The 17,262-nt window shown below is 42.3% G+C and overlaps 2 protein-coding genes across 3 annotated transcripts in view; both read right to left on the minus strand.

Moving 5' to 3' along the window:
* CPE (carboxypeptidase E) overlaps positions 1-744 on the minus strand; it is a 55,575-nt gene extending 54,831 nt beyond the window's left edge. The window contains 2 exon segments of the mRNA XM_063156255.1: positions 109-636; positions 639-744. Coding sequence (XP_063012325.1) covers positions 109-636; positions 639-744 — 634 coding nt within the window.
* A 6,899-nt stretch (positions 745-7,643) lies between these two features.
* MSMO1 (methylsterol monooxygenase 1) lies at positions 7,644-16,444 on the minus strand. 2 transcript variants are annotated; one of them, XM_063156256.1, is made up of 7 exons: positions 16,358-16,381; positions 15,712-15,831; positions 14,209-14,517; positions 13,018-13,166; positions 11,985-12,111; positions 10,124-10,278; positions 7,644-8,593 (listed from the first exon to the last, which is right to left on the minus strand). In XM_063156256.1, exons 3-7 carry the CDS (start codon positions 14,461-14,463, stop codon positions 8,386-8,388), a joined length of 894 nt encoding a protein of 297 aa, XP_063012326.1. In that variant the 5' UTR covers positions 14,464-14,517; positions 15,712-15,831; positions 16,358-16,381; the 3' UTR covers positions 7,644-8,385. The 2 variants fall into 2 exon arrangements, with proteins under 2 accessions (XP_063012326.1, XP_063012327.1); XM_063156257.1 differs by lacking the exon at positions 15,712-15,831 and having other exon boundaries at positions 16,358-16,444.
* Between the last annotated feature and the right edge of the window lie 818 nt (positions 16,445-17,262).

A 17,262-nucleotide genomic window follows, 5' to 3' on the forward strand; every position in this document is an offset into this window, starting at 1 on the left:
GCGCTCCGGGGACAGCGCCCGCCGCCGCTCCGGGCGCACAGGTGCGGGCCGGGCCCGCCGCCGTTACCGGCGCACAGGTGCGGGCGGCACCGGCCGCGCCCCCCTTACCGGGCTCGTGCTCGCCGGGGCGGTCCGAGATCTCGATGACCAGGAGCTCCCGGCCCTCGGCGCTGCGCCCCACCGTGTAGATCCTGCTGATGGCGGGGCACTGCAGCCACACGGCCACCAGCGCCTCCCGCAGCTCGGCGTAGCGGTGGTACTCGAAGGAGATGCCCTCCTCGGCGCTCAGCCGCCGCCGCCGGCTGGCGGCCCCCGCCGCCGGCTCCGCCGCGGCCCCGCGGGCAGCGAGCACCGCACAGCACAGCGCCAGCAGCAGCAGCAGCACCCGCGCCGCCATCCCGCCTGCCTGCTGCTCCGCCAGCGCCGGCGGCACCCAGCGAGCGAGGGAGGGAAGCGGGGAACGGGAGGGAGCGGGAGGGAGCCGGGGGGCGGCGAGCGGGGCGGGGCGGGACCGGGCGGGACCGGGCGCTCCGCCCCGATCCGCGGCCCGAGCGCTCCCGCGGAGGGCGGGCGGGCGCCGCGGCCGCGCGGTGCGGCGAGAGCCGCTCAAGCTGCTGTCATGGAGCTGCTGCGGTGAAAACGCTGCGAGAATCCGGGTGCGTGTTTTCCGCACCGCCTCATCAGTCTGTGCGGTCCCAGCGGGTTAACGCGCTGCCGCACACGTAAAGTAACAGAGTGCTCCATGAAGGATTCAGTGCTATCGCAGGGCAGCACAAATGCATTTGATTGACAGGGAAAACTATAAACCGCCATCCTCAGGGTCGCTTTGCTCCCCATTTATAAGGTGTCTTTGCTGCATTACAGAAAGGAGAGGATAAAGCAAGACTTATTTTCTGATACTGACAGTACTTAGAGAGCACGCTCCAGTCTGTTCAAAGCAAATGCTCATGTGAAGAACCATTCACCATATATTAATAAATCCGTTTCTTCTAGCCCACAGATACTACAGGACTTCTGAAGCCTTGTTCTTTTCGTCATAGGCACAGCTGTTTAGATTATGTTGAAACAGCCTGCAAAGGACGATTTCTGAAAGCAAAAGGCTAAATGCTAAAGAGCAACTTCCATATCGGGTTGTTGATTTGGGCTTTGGGGTTTTTTTTTGCTTGATTGATTATTTTTCTTTTTTTTTAAGGACACAAGGACTTGCTGGAATATTTTGAAGTTCAAAATTTTGAAAAGTGCACATCTAATTCATCCTTCTACAAACAGAATTTTGTCCACAATAATATAACGTATGTTTATTCTGATCTCCTAATTTATAACGGTGAGCCCGTATAACATCTCATTCTATCACCAATTAATAGTGAATCAATTTTCAGGAAGATTTTTTAAAATAATCTTTGGTGATATTATGGATATTTTCCTAAATTGTGGGTGTCTACTCCAAATAAGGTGATAATGGACACAATCTCTTCTAAGAGATTGTTTGCACTGACCTCTGGTGATGTACCAGCTCAGAAAGTGATCCCACATCTGAAACACAGGCCTGAATGTACAACATAAATACTTGAATATCTGTCTCTATTTACCTATACACATTATCTATACTTGTTACCTTCCAGGGCCCTGAATGCCAGTCCTGAATTATTTGATGCGTTTCTTCATAGCAAGAACCAAAGTTCAGCCCTTCCGCTTCTCACCATCTTTCAAAGCCAACTGGGTTCAGAAGCTGCCCTGCCCAGTTTAATTTCAAGCAACCACATGCAAAGGCACCTTCAGAGCACTCTTTGTAGCCTTCAACTCTTCATTCTTACTGCTAGAAAACTTTTGGAGATGCCTGTCATAGCATGTCCCACTAGCTCTGAGGTTATCACAACACTCATTTGCACTCTTTTGCAAGACTTGGACGTAGAGAGACTCCTTGATATGGTGTTTCCTCTGACCAAGGTCACTGAATTTAGGATGACAAAAGGGCTCTCTCTCTGACTTCTCCCCTTTCTAACAGCATCAATTGGACTACATTAAGAAAATTTGTTTATATCATCACACTGCTTTAGAACAATGTGCAACAACATGTGCAGCCTTCTCAGTGCTCCAAACAGGAGCTGCAAGTAATGGTAGCTGACCTAACATTCAAAAGATTCACCTTCTTTAGCAGTATTAGCTACACTCATCACAGGCTAAATATTCCTTGTTTTCTTCATCACTTTTCCTTGCTCTCAATATACAAATATTTATTTATACAAATAAATCTGCTGATGCTGGTTGCATTATCATTTTCTGGGAGAACTTTCTGATTCAAAAAGCCTCCCGTTTGTTCTTTGCAGCAACTGTCATTGGCTTCTCTTCTAGTTTGATTGACCAAAGTACATTACTAAAAGATGCAAGTAGGCTGGGAAATCATCTATTTATTTTCATCTCCTCAAGCAGTGAATTATTATTCCACTACATAAAAGTAGTCTCACACCTAGATCTGAATGGATTTACTTCTGTTTTCATACTTATTCACCCCCACTCTTAAAAAACTTAAGACAATGTGTATGTATAAAAATACATGCGTATCTTATGTAAAGCAGGGTGGTTTATATACTATCAAATATTTGAGCTCACACATACTAATTTATTTTTAATAAGGGGTTAAAAAGCAATGTTTAAATTCTCAAACAGCATAGAAACATAAGCAGAACTGAGTAGGAGGAATAAATTGGTGTCTTCCTTTGTATCTAATCCTTCCTCCTATTTTCCTTAGTTCAGGGATGATTATCTTCAAAGGCCAAATTTCTTTGTAATATGTAAAAAGTTTTGGCACTTACCTCAGTCTCAGAGGAATGCTCCAACCCCAAGGGCATTCCCAGCCTGTAAGCATAACCAGGCACCTGGGCATGGCGTTGTAAGCTGATAGTAACAAGAGCAGTGAGTAGAGCACAAGTACTCCGGGAAACCTACTGATGAACAAATTTAAAATCTGCTTTACCCGTCTCTTATATCTGAATACAGTGCAGCAAATAATAAGTTATATTGTGCCAACAGACACAGCCTAAATAACTTGGTAATTACAAAAAGAAATTGATTAGCATTTACAAAAGTACTTATTTATAGACAAATCTACATGTACACAAAGCATACATATAACACACATACATAGAACAATTTCCAGATTACTTCATTGCTTCGGCCAAATAGAATTTGCTGAATCAAATATTCCAATACTTTTGACTTGCCTGAATTCGTCTTTTTCAGCAAATCATTATTCACCAGGAAGCATGTATTTTCCAAAATAAACTCACTCACAGAGTTTTGCCTACAAGACTTACAAGCCTTTGCACTTTTTTTTTTTTTTTTATTTGTGTGACAGGACAAAAAGGCTAAGGTGACTATTTTCTTTTATTATTCAGAAAGATAACCCTAAATCTATGTCCATTACAAACAACTGAAGAACATCAGAAATCCTAAAAGCACTCTATGATTGAGAGCAGATATTTACATTATTAATAATAATTACTGCTAATATGCACACCATGGAAACACTGAACTTCTCTGGTTTGTATTTGGAAAGAAATTTTACTGCTAGGAATAAAATTACTCCATCAATTTAAAAGAGAGAACAGTTGATCTCAGCCTTAACAAACCAGGCAAGGAAATAGAGGTAACTGTAAGTGTAAGATGATTTTACAAAACTTACCAGAGTGCTGATTATATTCCCATATACTACACCTATGACACCTGTGACAGCTGTGGTCACTTGAAGCTGTGTCTTCAAGACAGAATCTTCTATTTCCAACCTTCAAAATGTCTTTCATAACTCAGTGGCTCTATTTCTTGGATAGACTTGCAAAACAGGGTTGAGATATAGGAAGCTGAGGCTTTTCCAGTACCTTGAGCAGATGATTAATGTAAGGCAGGGCAAAAGAAATACCACCACAATCAAAAATTTAATAATAAAAATACAGAGAAATCACTTATGCAGGGGGTTACAGAAAAGCAGAGGGAAAAAACCCACTCGCCTTCCAAATTTTTTACTGCAAGACCAAATCTTTTATTGCCTCCAGCTGTTAGATTACTCACACATGTTACTGAAACCCAACCCTATCAGGTATTTAGAACTGCTCCCTTGGTGGGTGGTGACCATCCTGTACATGTAACAATTCTGCATCGATACTCCATAAGCTTCAACTTCAATTTCATACAAAATGTATTTAACATTTGCGCCTATACAAATAGCAGTGACTTATTGCTGCCTCTTGTTCAAGTTTGCAGCAGTAGTAACTGCTCCTGGGATGATGGTAGGTCCTGGAGATTGGACTGGAATGCTGCTTCTGAGAGATGCTACAGCCTGGCTATGGTGCCAAGTATTCACACAGAGAAACTGCCATGCAGGATCAGTGTGAGGGTTTGAAAAACTGGCTGATAGGGCTTTCTAAAAGTGTGAATCATGATTTTAGAGGAGCATTCTTCTGGTCTTCCCCAGGGACTGGTATTTCAAGTCCAAGGGTTAATTTATTCAGTGATTACATAAATGTGAATCATAACTGATTAAAATGTGTGGATGACAAAGAATGGTGATTAATAAGAATATAGCGGCTCTGGAATGTGATTTAGTTGGTAAGTCAAGCACATTTAAATATCTCAGAGCAGCAAATTGTGAATTACACTTAAGAGCAAGAAATGAAAAACACAGATGACAGTCTGGCAAGCAGCATTGCCTGAAGCATTGAGAGATCACTAAAGCTGGGTGATGACTGTATTTTCCAGTGCAATGCTTAGACAGAAAGATAATGGTTAAGTGGGAGTAAGTGATAATATCACAAGGTGGTCTTAGAGAGAACAACATGGACACACAGTTCTGATATCTACAGCTGAAACAAGACTGAGAATTCAGAGACAAGCCACAGCAGTGATTTGAGAAACAGAGGGAATGCCTTACCCTGGAGGATGATACCATCATCCATGGTGAGCTGGTGAAAAATAAATTGAAAAGTGACTTGACTACTGTGTTTACTACCTCCACAGACAGAAAATTATAGCAAGAACTAATGGCACAAAGTTGCCTTGCCCCTGGACCTGCCAGTTACAGGATTCAGTGAACAAGATGTGCCAGAGGGGTGCAGCTGCCAGAGCAAGAGAGGTAGCCATAATTGGGGCAGAAATTTGGAGGCAATTAACCAGACACTGTGGTTAACAATAACTAGCACTAGCCATAGTGAAAGTTTCAATAAGGTAATTTTTCAACAAAAATGAACATTAAAAATATAGAAACATATCACAGTTTAAAAAAATTATCATAAAACATGCAATATAACACTGTGAGGAAAATAAATGAAGTAATATAATCTTATAATCATAATATCAATCAATATTAAAATTTTCTGGCATACTGTGCTGTAGTGTAAAATAAAGCACCTTACTTTGTATTTCACATCAGCTGCCAAAAGCAGTTGATTATTTTGCAATCCTAATCATTATAGTTTATAATACTTTTACAGTTTCCATGGGGTTTTTTGACATTAACTCCAAGAAATTAATTCATGGTTTACATAGGACTTAATTATTGTCATATCCTAAGGCACAGCACAAACTGTTATTTTCCCACAGATGAGCTTTAATTAAACTAAACCAGACTTTCAGGAAAAGATAAAGTAGTGGAAAATGTTCCTCCCCCACCAATTCCCCTGTCCTACCTTATTTAAATCTGTCTCCTTGTTGAAGAAGATAAAGGACAACTGATTGTGTAAGGTTTTGTTATGCATTGTGAAGACCCAAAACTGTTATTCCATATGTTTATCATTTTTTACTATTGCACAAAAACCTCTTTATTTTCAGATCTGCACATACTCTATCGACTCTCTCACAAAATATGGGGGGAAATCAGTAAAGTCTGATTTAATAAGGGCCTAAAATCTAAAAAATGTAATTTCCTCACACAATTCTTCATTTGCATAAAAGACACAAAGTAATGAGGTAGGCCATTTACTCACTAGCATCACATTCAGCAATAAATACAGGGTCCTACATTTGAAAAAGCAGTGGGGTGGAGGTAAAATGCAGGTCCATCTGAGTCCTGAAGAAAACAAGCCTGTGGTTTTCAAATGCAAGTTCCTGTGTTGAGGGGTCCAGCAGGCACATTTTTGTTCCACAAAAAATAAATTTATAAAGCACAGCTTGCATAATTCTCTAGGGATTTGTTAAAGAAAGATCAGAAGCAATGATGTGATCACACTGTACACTAAGGATGTACATAAAATAACCCAAAAAACTAAAATGGCAGTGGTGTCAGAAAAACACAGGTTCAACTAATTTTAAAAGGCCCAAAAAAGCCCCATGCACACTTCCCTAGATGCGTGTTTAAACTGCATTCTTTATTTTTAAACCTCTTGAAGATTGGAATACACATTATAACTTTGTAAGTCAATCCCCTCATAATTTTAGCACTTTGCTTCAGCTTTCCAATAGCTGAGGAGACACCAAGCATTTACAAATACCTTTACTGGAATATTTAATCAAGCCGCTCCCAGTTGTGCATAATTTGGGGCAGTGTGAGCGGAGGCTAAGCCAGCAGGCTGAGAACAAGTGAGTGGAATGATGTTCACAGAGAAAAGCTCTGAAAGCTCCTTCTGTTTTTAGGCTAATGCTTCAGTCAAATAAAGCAAAGTATAGCTGCAGCTGCAGGATGGGAGTGGAAGTTGACAAAGCAGAGGATAATGGCCATCTTTGAAATCTGATTAAAGAGGCTGCTTCCACCATGGAGAGTTCAGGCAGGCAGTGCAGATGGATTCAGCAAGGCCTAAGTACCAGTCCCTGCTAAAAACTGAACAGTGCAGGGATTTCAGTTCTGTTCACCTCCTGTAGTCAAATATATTTGTTTTACTTCTTTTTAGAGGGAAGAGAAAAAATATTGAATTTCAACAAGGATACACATAAAGAAGTAAAAGCTCCTAAAAAATACATACAGAAAAGGAATCTGAACTACTTCCACATCCCAAGTAATATTTGGGTCATTCTGCATGTCATTAACACCCCACTTTTTGTTAGAAGCCTGATCTCATCTGCACTTCCACTGGATTCTGTTTAGACAGTTATACCAGATTGCATGTGAAGCAATACTAAAATTCAGGTGTGTTCTTGAGTAAGCAAAACACTGAAATGTCGTGTAAGCAACATGTTGAGTAGATGAAGTGGTATTAGAAGTCTGAAGAGCAGCTGATATGACAGTACAAAGTAGATCTTTTAAGGGTTTAAGCCCTTCTGAAATACTTCACTGTTATTTCCTGTGCAACAGATAAACACTTAAGAGTAGATTCCAAAATACTAGACTACTGCCTGTGTGATTAGTGCAACTCAAGCAGCAGATTTTGAGATTCTAGCTTGTGATCAAGCTGCAGCCTGAGAATTCACTCATCCCAAAAGATGCTGATACATTGATCAGATATGTATCCAAGCCCTTCAAAACAAAAACCAGCAGAATTTACATGTTCTGTTTCCATTTCGCACTGCTGCCTCTGTGAGTAGCTTAGCAGATGGCATTGCCGCAAACCATCCTAACAAATAATGCTTCTTCATTAAAGAGATGAAGTGTAAGACTCTGCATCCTACGTGCTTTTATCTCAACTTGTGTTTAAAAGCATATGAAAAGTATAATGCATGCATCAAACCAAACCACGTTTATTTCATCAGTCACAAGTGCAAATATAGCAACAAGTCAGATCAGCAAATTACAACACAGAGAAGAATGTAATGTAAATGCTAAGTACACTGACAGACCGACTTCAAGAGAGCAGCAAAAAACAGTGTCTTCAAATAAAAATTTCTACTCTTCTTACTCTTTTGTAATCTAAATTAACATAATAAATCTAGATCAGGAATGTCTCTGACAATTCATGTTTAGCCAGGTATTCTGTTATTAGCAGTTCACATTATCCAGTGTGCAAAAGACCTGTCCAAGCTTCCTAGTAACAGACGTTTTGGTTTTAAGCAATTTTTACCCAATATTTAAATAATTCAGTGCTGATGCTAGTTAATAACTTCTGCTATTTGATATTATAAATTCAAGAATATATATTTAAAAAAACTAAGACCAACTTCAGTGTACGTACATAATTCTACCCAGATCCAAAAATGGGCAACATTATAGATAAAACTGATTTTTTTCTTGTCAAAAAAAAAGATAGACACAAGTCATCTCTGGTTTTTTCCATCATCTTTAAATCTGTAGTTAAAATATATGCAGTACTTATGTACAAAATAGAAAACATTCCCATTAGAAAGATCCTGCAGTTCAATTAGCTGTTTTCCCCTACCTCTTAGTAGCCAGGGAACAAGATTTATGCTAAACACCCAATCACTATTTTGCTTTACAGAAAAGCAAAAGATGACTTTTACACTGGAAATTTAGTTAGCCTTCTTCTTTGTTAAGCTTTGTTTCTTCTTCTCCTTTTCTTGATAGGCAATGAACTGAGAGTCTGTGCCAAAGAGTCTGTCCCACCACGTGAAGGTCGAGGCGTAGTTGCCAATGAAGTTCATGTGGTGGAAATCATGGAACCGGGCCCCGGCGTAGAAAGGCACCAGATGGAGAGGGTTCAGCGGCACGTCGTAGCCACTGCAGGGCAGGGAAAAAGGAAAAGCAACAAGGGTCAGGATTTTTCTGAGACATAAACTACAAAATACAGACATTAACTTGTCATTTTTATGAAAGAAATATATTTTATAGTATTCTTGGGTCCTAAGGTAATCACTGTGATACTGGCTTAACATGAAAATGAGTTCCCTCCACTCCTAGCCAAATGACTGTAAATTATCCCACAATGGCTTTGGCACTTGCTTTTCAGCTCAGTTTACTAAGCAATACAAAAAAAAATTAAACAGGTAACTTTAAAAAAATCACAGTGGCAGCTTAGCAGTTTTCACTTAGAGTGACTTTAGGGAGGAACAAGAAGTAACATTAAGTGCAAGCTATGGCCATCAGCACAGCAGCTCATCAGAGAGCATCTCAAATAAACCATCACTGTATGTCTATTCTTATCTTCCCCTTACTGCAAGTTCTTCAAATATTTGAAATCCAAATATTTGATTAAAGTAAGATTAAAAGCAGAACAGTGTGCTCTAGAGGGATTTCAACTCCTTTGCTTGGTAGGGCTGGAAAGCCTCTTACCACCACCTAGTGGGGAGAGTGCAAGGCAATTCATTATAAACCCCTCATGTGGAGAACAAGCTAAAATGATAATTATAATAGGAAATTCATATTTTTTCTAAATTAATTTATGGTATATCACAACATATACTTTGAGAACTCTACAAGCAAAACATGACTAAACCTGGAATGCTTTATACCATGAATTTACTGGCAGCTTATGTTCCATTGAAACACCTGATACTCAACTTGCAATAAGACACTATGTGCTTCATAATATATTTACAAACACAAGATCAAGTGTTAATACTATCATTTCAAAAATAAACTATTAGGGTCGCCTGCTTCTTGAACACAGGAAAGAAAATCTCATTCAAGTATAGATGAACTAAATTAAGCCTACTGGGATTTGCCCTAAGATTTTGGAGCCAAATTTGTCAGTTCTACTACAGTGACAAGAAGACTTGTCCTTTTTATTTACAATAAATAAAAAAAAAAAAACAAAAAACAAATAAACAAAAGAAATCTAGGCATTTGTTTTAAATAAACAAAGGAAATGTATGCATTTGTTTTAAAGAGAGTCACTGGTCACAGAGCATGAAGTTTCTCTTGAGCAAGAAAACAGCCTGACAAAATATTAAACAGAAAGAACTCTTGGCTGGAATATCACCTTTGGTAATTGATTTTTGCTATTCCAATATGCATAAGATCCCTTGCACACCAAACAGCAATAGCCAGACATCATAATCAGGTGCCTAGCTTCTCTAACCCTCTGAGATGCTCTAGCTGATAGTCTACACTCCTCTAATCAGCAAGATCTGCTGCTAACACTGCCTCAGAACAGAAAAGTGTGGTAACTCCCCAGGTAGGCTCAGTCTTTGTATGACACAGAAACATATTTTAGTGCAAAATAAAATGTACATCTCAGTGACAGAGACAGGTGAGGCTGATGTAGGGACAAGAGAAAAAACAATTCTTAAGAAGCAATGAGCATCTCACCTGTGCACATCAATGGTTTCCATCAAGCGACAGATCACCCACGCCCACAGAAGAACCACGTGGTTACAGAAAACAACAATTCCAATAAAAAAGCCAGCTCCAAGGATGAGTGTTTCCAAAGGATGTGCATATTCTGCTTGCATTCCAAATGGAGACTAGAAAGAGATAACAGACAGGGAACAGTCACCATTTTCAGTTTTATGTACTCCCAAACCAGAGGCACCATTTTGCAAGGCTCTCCCTTTCCCATTACCCCACAAGACTACAGCAGGACAAATGGAACAATGCTGTGGACCAAGGGAATGGCACGACTGAGCAAGGGCCATAATACACATATTTAACTCCTCTTTGGAAAAACAGTATCCCAAGGTCATAAGGATTATCACTCTATTAATGATTCCAAACACTACACTACTAGTTGAAAAATTGAAAACTTTTGTTTAGGCTTACCATCACCCCAGGTCAAAGCATTATTTCAGGAGTATTAAAATATTTGGCAAACTCCTATCAGCTTTGCTATACATCCAGGCTTGGAAGCAGAAGAAAGAAGGAAGCCAAAATATTCTCAGAAGCAGGACTCACTCAGAAATTTCTTATCAAAATAAAAACGAAAAATTCCTCATCTTTGACCACTTTTTAAAATAAATCTGTACCCCTCAAAAGTGATTTTGAGATTGATATAAAACATATATATATACACACACACACCAGTCATTCCTACATTTGGTTTAGCAAAAAAAGACATTCTAAAGAGTTTTCAATCACAGAACACCATACACAGAGAACAGTTTAAAAAATTTTAACCTAAGGCAGAAAGTTATAAATAAGATCACCAGAAAAAAAAAATAAGTCCACTTTATCTTAAGGGATACTTAAAAAAAAAAAAATCTCTTTTTACTGTCAGGAAAAGTTTTTAGTGAAACAGCCATTAGGCTACAGATCACTTCTGTGAGAGCTGGTAACCACTCTCAAGAACAATGGCCAAAAGCTGCTCCAGCTAGAGACCTGAGGGGCTGCCAAGTGCAAGAGGGAGAGAGCAGCTGCTGCTGCAGGTGTCTGTACATATGCATGCATCAATCCATACCAGGCTCCTCTATTGCTGGCAGCATGCATAAGGCACCCATGACCCAGCAGCTTGCAGATTGCTTTTGGCACAGCCTAGGTTATACACAGCAGCACAGAAACACACAGCACTGACTCCTGGGCTCCACAGGCAGTGCCTCCTAAACACAGCAGCACCATTTACAGAGTGCAAGCACTGCTGCATCCCACCTGGCTCCAGCCAAGTGTGGTTCATTGCCTGGCACTCAGTGCCAGCTCCAACACCACTAAATACAGAACCACCCAAAATGCATGCTCTTGATATATCTGTGTATTTGAATGGCACAATGGGCTATGCTAATTCCAGAGGCCCTCATCCAGAGCTGTAATCCTTTCCTTGAACCAAGTACACGATGCACACGCTGGGGTTGTGCAAGAGCTGCCTGATCACATTCTGGGCATTCACATGCTCTGGGCAACAGCCCGTGTGGTGGGGAACTGATGAACAACCAAATCCAGACATCTACTGTTTCCCTTCCCCTAGCAATGAGATCTATATGTGCATTTTTAAAAGTCCATTTCACCTTCAAACTTAGCAAGAGTGTGATCTTTTATTTCTCTGAAATGAAATCAAATTGCAGGAGGTGTTTTCAAAAACAAAATGGATGACTGCTCTTGACAGAGTGCCCAAGAAAAGGCATCTAACCACACTGTCAAAGGAATGCAAAATTCTCAGGTCTTTCAAATAAGATGCTTAAGTAACTTCTATGAAACATATACTAAAAACTATTTTTAAAGAAAAAAATCAAGTAATACATACAACAAACTCATGGTGAACCTTATGGATATACTTGTATATTCTCTTGTGATGCAGCAATCTATGCAGAAAATAGTGCCAGGCATCCTCAATCACTGCACATCCAAAACACTGGCCAACCAGAACATACCTTTAAAAAGCAGAAGATCTATTAGTTATAGAAAATACTAGCAGACATCTGTTTCTTAAAGAGAATATAGTTTATATGCTAATAGTGGTCAGGAATGTTTATACCTATTACTGACTGAATAGCAGTGCACTACTTTTTTAACATAAAAAATACTAAATACTTGGTAAAAAGGCTGTGGTGCTTATCAGCTCATCAGCTGATATGCTGAAGTGAGTTAGCACAAGGTAACTCACTTCAGCCAGTGTTAACTCACAGTTAGTGTAACAAGCTGTCATTTCAATATTACAAATGCAGTCTACAGAGAACAACCACAGAGTGTGCGAGGCCTTGATAAAAAACTTGGAGCTGCATCAGCCATCTACACCAGAGAGCAAACAGCTCTCCAAGAAAGATGACCTTCTGTGATGAAAAACCACTGTTGCTGGGGTGGGGGAGAAGGGGGCACTTATAGCTAATCCAGTTTTGTTCAAAAGTCCATCAGCTCAGTGCAAGAAAAGAACACTGTGAAGGTGGTACATTCTCCTTTGAGGAACACTCTTCTGCTATGATACAAAACAGGGTGGAAGGCAGAGATACTTAGGAGGAACAAAAAAATTTTAGATAAATAAAACCCCCAGACAGTCGAACATTTAACCCACCCTGCCAGGAATCTTGCTCTGCTTCCATAAACTCACTCCTAATCCCCCTTCTCTCCCAAAGATTAGAACAGCTTGCGGCCATTTAAAAAAACTTGGAAAATTCTAATTAGCTCTTACAGCAGCTAAGCAGCAAATGAAGGATGATTAACAAGCACAGCTTACATTGCCAAAAAATTATTTCCTATTAGAGTTGACAACACTAATTGTAAAATATTCTGCCTCCAGCTGTAGGCAACTCAGCATCACCATGCCAGAAAAATCTACATACCATCTCGGCATCTCTTCCCACCCATATGGGATGTTAAAATACTCTGTGAAGTAATAGGTACCACAAATCAGGGGCAGCTGAATGAAGAAGTGATTGAAGAGGAGGGTTTTGAAACACTTCCATTGTTTTTCCCATGTTTCTGGTTTATCCTAAAATGAAGCAAAAAGAATTGATTTTATTACGTGTTTCTGTTGTACACAAGTGAAGTGCTCCAAAAATTCATTTGGAGTCAGTTTAATTTCATCTTGTAAGACAGATGCCTTCCAGTAATACAGATTAACTCAGGCAACACAAATAACACGGGATTGCATTCAGTTTTATCAAAATCTCATTTTTCTAGGCTAGTGTTTTAAGATAAGCTGTCTTGTCAGACACTTCCAAACTATTTTTGTTTTTTCAGTGCTTATAGTTAGCGGGAACATTTCATACTCAACAGTTTAACACAATCCAAGTTTTCTTTCCTTCTTCACACCACAGAATGCATTTCCATTGCTAAAATAATACAAAGAGCGGCTGAAAAGACAAGGTTTTGAAGAAATAATTGTCTTGAAAACATTCAGGTTTTGCAGGGAGACATTCAATCAATTAATGCAATAACTTCAGAAGCTGGTGTTATTAATTTCTAATTCAAATTCTAATGAACATGGGGAAACCAATTATCTTTATATACTGGATATGCCTTTGCCTCCAATTAGGAGTGTGCAATCCATCCCAGGCTTTCTTCATTGTCAAAACATTTCAAAATCGTTTCAAGAGCATGTGCATGGAGGTACTCTGAAGGAGAGCACTGCCATTAAAAAAAGCACACCATGTAATTATTTCATGCTACTAAGACACACCTATAACACCAGATGCCAGAATTCTATTCACCTTCCCTTGCTGATGTAAGAACTATGTATATGAAATTTTAGTAACAGTAAGACTGACATACCCCTTCCTCTCTATAACACCATGGGGGAAAGCATAACCCTTCCTCAGGAGAAAAAACAACTCCTTTTCTTCCCTAAAATCCACTTCCCTTTCTCTCCTCATACACAGAGTAAATTTACTTTGTTGTTTTCAGGATGTCCAAGTGGCAGATGAAATGGAGCCATATACATTGATGATACTGTGATGATTCACAGTGTGATTGCATGCTCTGCCTGACAGGTTCAAAGACAAGTCAGTGTACGCTTCACAACTTTGTCTTACCTGTTGAATTTTGTACTTTTGCATGTATGGTATAAACTGAAAGATAAATCCAGGTACACAGAGCAAAAAGTATGAAACTTCATGAACTAGAAGTGATCCCCAGGTTGCAATCTGGAACTTTGTGTAGTTATCCAGCATGTAATTCCAGGCATTTTTAAATGGTTGCTGCAGGGGATTGTCAGGTAAGAAGGAGTCTATATATTCCACTGCCAGATAAGCAGAGTTCAAGATATTAACACTGTCATTCATGGCCATGGTTCAATCTTAAAACATCACAATTAAGCTCTTCTGTAGTTGTCTGTAAGTAATCTGCAAATTATGAGAAAAAAGCAATAAACAGAAGTTAATCTTCAGAGAAAAAAAACCAAAAAACATTCCATGATAGTCATTACCTAGTCTTAAAGTAAAAGCTGAGAAAGGACAGGAAAGACAGATTCTCTTCATACAGAACAGCCCGAAAGAACAAACCTTTAGATTGGATTGAGAGGCAAGCCAATTTGAAAGGCAATCACCTCCTAGGTTTTGAGATTATGTCAAGGGAGCAAAAGGATAAGGAAATATTAATTACTAGCCAAATTTTTATTTCAAGGCTTTTGCAGGATAATTGTATTCTGTACTAAAAGAGCAACGGGAAGGTTCAAAAAATATTTAGTTTTAATTTTTAATTAGTTGTGATCTCTTGATTATCTAGTCCTGTTTTTCTCATGGCTGTGAACCAAAATTCCTGCAAATTACATCAACACTCCAGCTGGCTTGAGGCAACCCACCTTTCCCTCAGTAATGGACTTTTCCTCACAGCTCCCAAAACCACAGAAGCTGCATTTCTGCAGGTGCCCTGACCTCATGCCATTTCCACAGAGTAGGCTCCTTTCTGGTTTGGCTTGGAAGGGACCTTTAAACATCATTTACAGTCCAACCCTCCTGGGATGGGCAGGGACATTTTTCAAGACATCAAATGGCTCAAAGCACCATCCCACCCGGCCTTCAAACACTTCCAGGTATAGGGCATACAGAACTTTTCTGCTCAACCTGTTCCAGTGTCTCAGCACTCTCATTGTAAAAAGTATCATTCTTATGCCAAATCTAAACCTAGCCATTTTTAGTTTAACAACACTGCCCTGTGCTTTGTCACTGCAAGCCTTAGCAGAAAGCCCCTTTATGTACCACAGGATGGTGTCCCTTGAACCTTCTCTTCTCCAGGCTGCACAACCCCAACTCTTGCAGCCTCTCCCCACTGATGATGTGCCTCTGACCACTTCCAGTGCCCTCCTCTGGATCCCTTTACACTCCATCTTCCCTCTCACAGAGGTTGGCAACTCACAGGCCAGAAGACACTGCTCCATCCCCAGCTGGTACTCTTAGGCTAAATCCACAGAATCACAAGGTTGGAAGAGACCTTCAAGATCATCGAGTCCAACCCACTCCCCAACACCTCAACTAAACCATGGCACCCAGTGCCACATCCAGTCTTTTCTTAAACACACGCAGGGATGCTGACTCCACCTTCAGGAAGTTGTGGAGACTGATAAGGTCGCCTCTGAGCCTCCTTTTCTCCAGGCTAAACACCCCCAGCTTCCTCAGTCGTTCCTCAACACGTTTCTCAATCCGACACAAATCAGATAGCTGCAGGTTGAAAAACAGCTCTGAGATCCCATAACCAGGGCCCACCTGAACCCCTGACCCACCGCCCCCCTAGCAAGCACAGCACGGCACCAAGTGCCCCATCCAGCCTTTCCTTTAGCGCCTCTGGGCAGGGTGACTCCCTCACCTCCCTGGGCAGCCCATTCCAGCGTGTCACTAACCAGCGTACCAGGCCACTATCCAACAACATCAGTTATCGTTTTCCTTCCTTAGCAACAGCACCGCGATGCTGCCACTTCTTACTGACAGCAAAAGCATCGCAGCAGGCAGCGCACAGCCCGAGCTCCCGGGCGGACAGACGCGTAAAGCAACTTAACCACGGCCGCCACCCCCGAGCACGCCACCGGGAAGCCGATGAGCCAGCGGCCGGGCTGCACCGGGACTCCTCCGTCCGGACACGTACCGGCACACACCACCCACACGGGGCGCGCCGAGGAGAGACGGGGTCGCCGCGGGGAGCCCGCAGCCCCGCACCCCGAGCCGGACCCCGCCCGCCCCGGCCCCTCACCTGTCGGCGGCAGCGGCGGCGGCTCCGAGCGCGCAGCAACACCCGCCGGGCCGCCCGCGCCACCGCGCGCCGCCTATTGGCCGCCGCTGCGGCCCCGCCCCCGCTACCCCATTGGCCGGCGGGCGGCAGCGGCGCAGGGTCAGGCGGGCGGGGGGCGGGGCCGCGGCGGCGACTCCCGCGCGGCCATTGGCTGGAGGGGTGGAGTGAGGATAGTGAGACTCCGGCGCGTGGCCAATGGGGAGGGAGGACAGCCGGTGACGCGCACGACGCCATGAGGCGGGGCCCGTCCGGGCGCGGCTGCGGGAGCGGCGCCGGGAGCGGCTCCGTGCGGCGGCCGGGACCGTGACCATGACCGGGACCGGCACCGGGACGTGCCGCCCGCCTGCAGGAGCACCGCGGTTTCGGACGGACACGGTGTCACCCCTGCGGGTGCCTGCGCCCGCTCCCCGTTCCGCGGTAATGAAAAGATGGAAGTGCACAGACGGCGGTGTTGTCATGGCAGCCGCGGCCCCCGCGCGTTCCCGGGTTGAATCATGCGAGTGAAAGTGTACAGTTCCGATACAACATTCCCGGGCTGATTCATGCGAGTGAAGGTGTACAATTCCGATACAACATTCCCGGGCTGTTTCATGCGAGTGAAGGTGTACAATTCCGATACAGGGTTCCCTGGGTGAAAGTGTACAATGCCGATACAAGGTGCCCTGGGTGAAAGTGTACAATGCCGATAACAGAGTTCCCTTTGTGAACGTGTACAATTCCATACAGGGTTCCTGTGTGAACGTGTACAATTCCGATACAAGATGCCCGTTCACAGCCCGCCTCGCCGCACGGAATTGGGGCACTCGGTGACTCCCAGCCCTGCCGCCTGCAGTGCCACAGCTCGGACGCTCTCAGGGAAGCCGGTG

Source organism: Melospiza melodia, chromosome 5 (assembly GCF_035770615.1).
Source record: "Melospiza melodia melodia isolate bMelMel2 chromosome 5, bMelMel2.pri, whole genome shotgun sequence".
In the NCBI taxonomy this organism is placed as follows: domain Eukaryota; kingdom Metazoa; phylum Chordata; class Aves; order Passeriformes; family Passerellidae; genus Melospiza; species Melospiza melodia.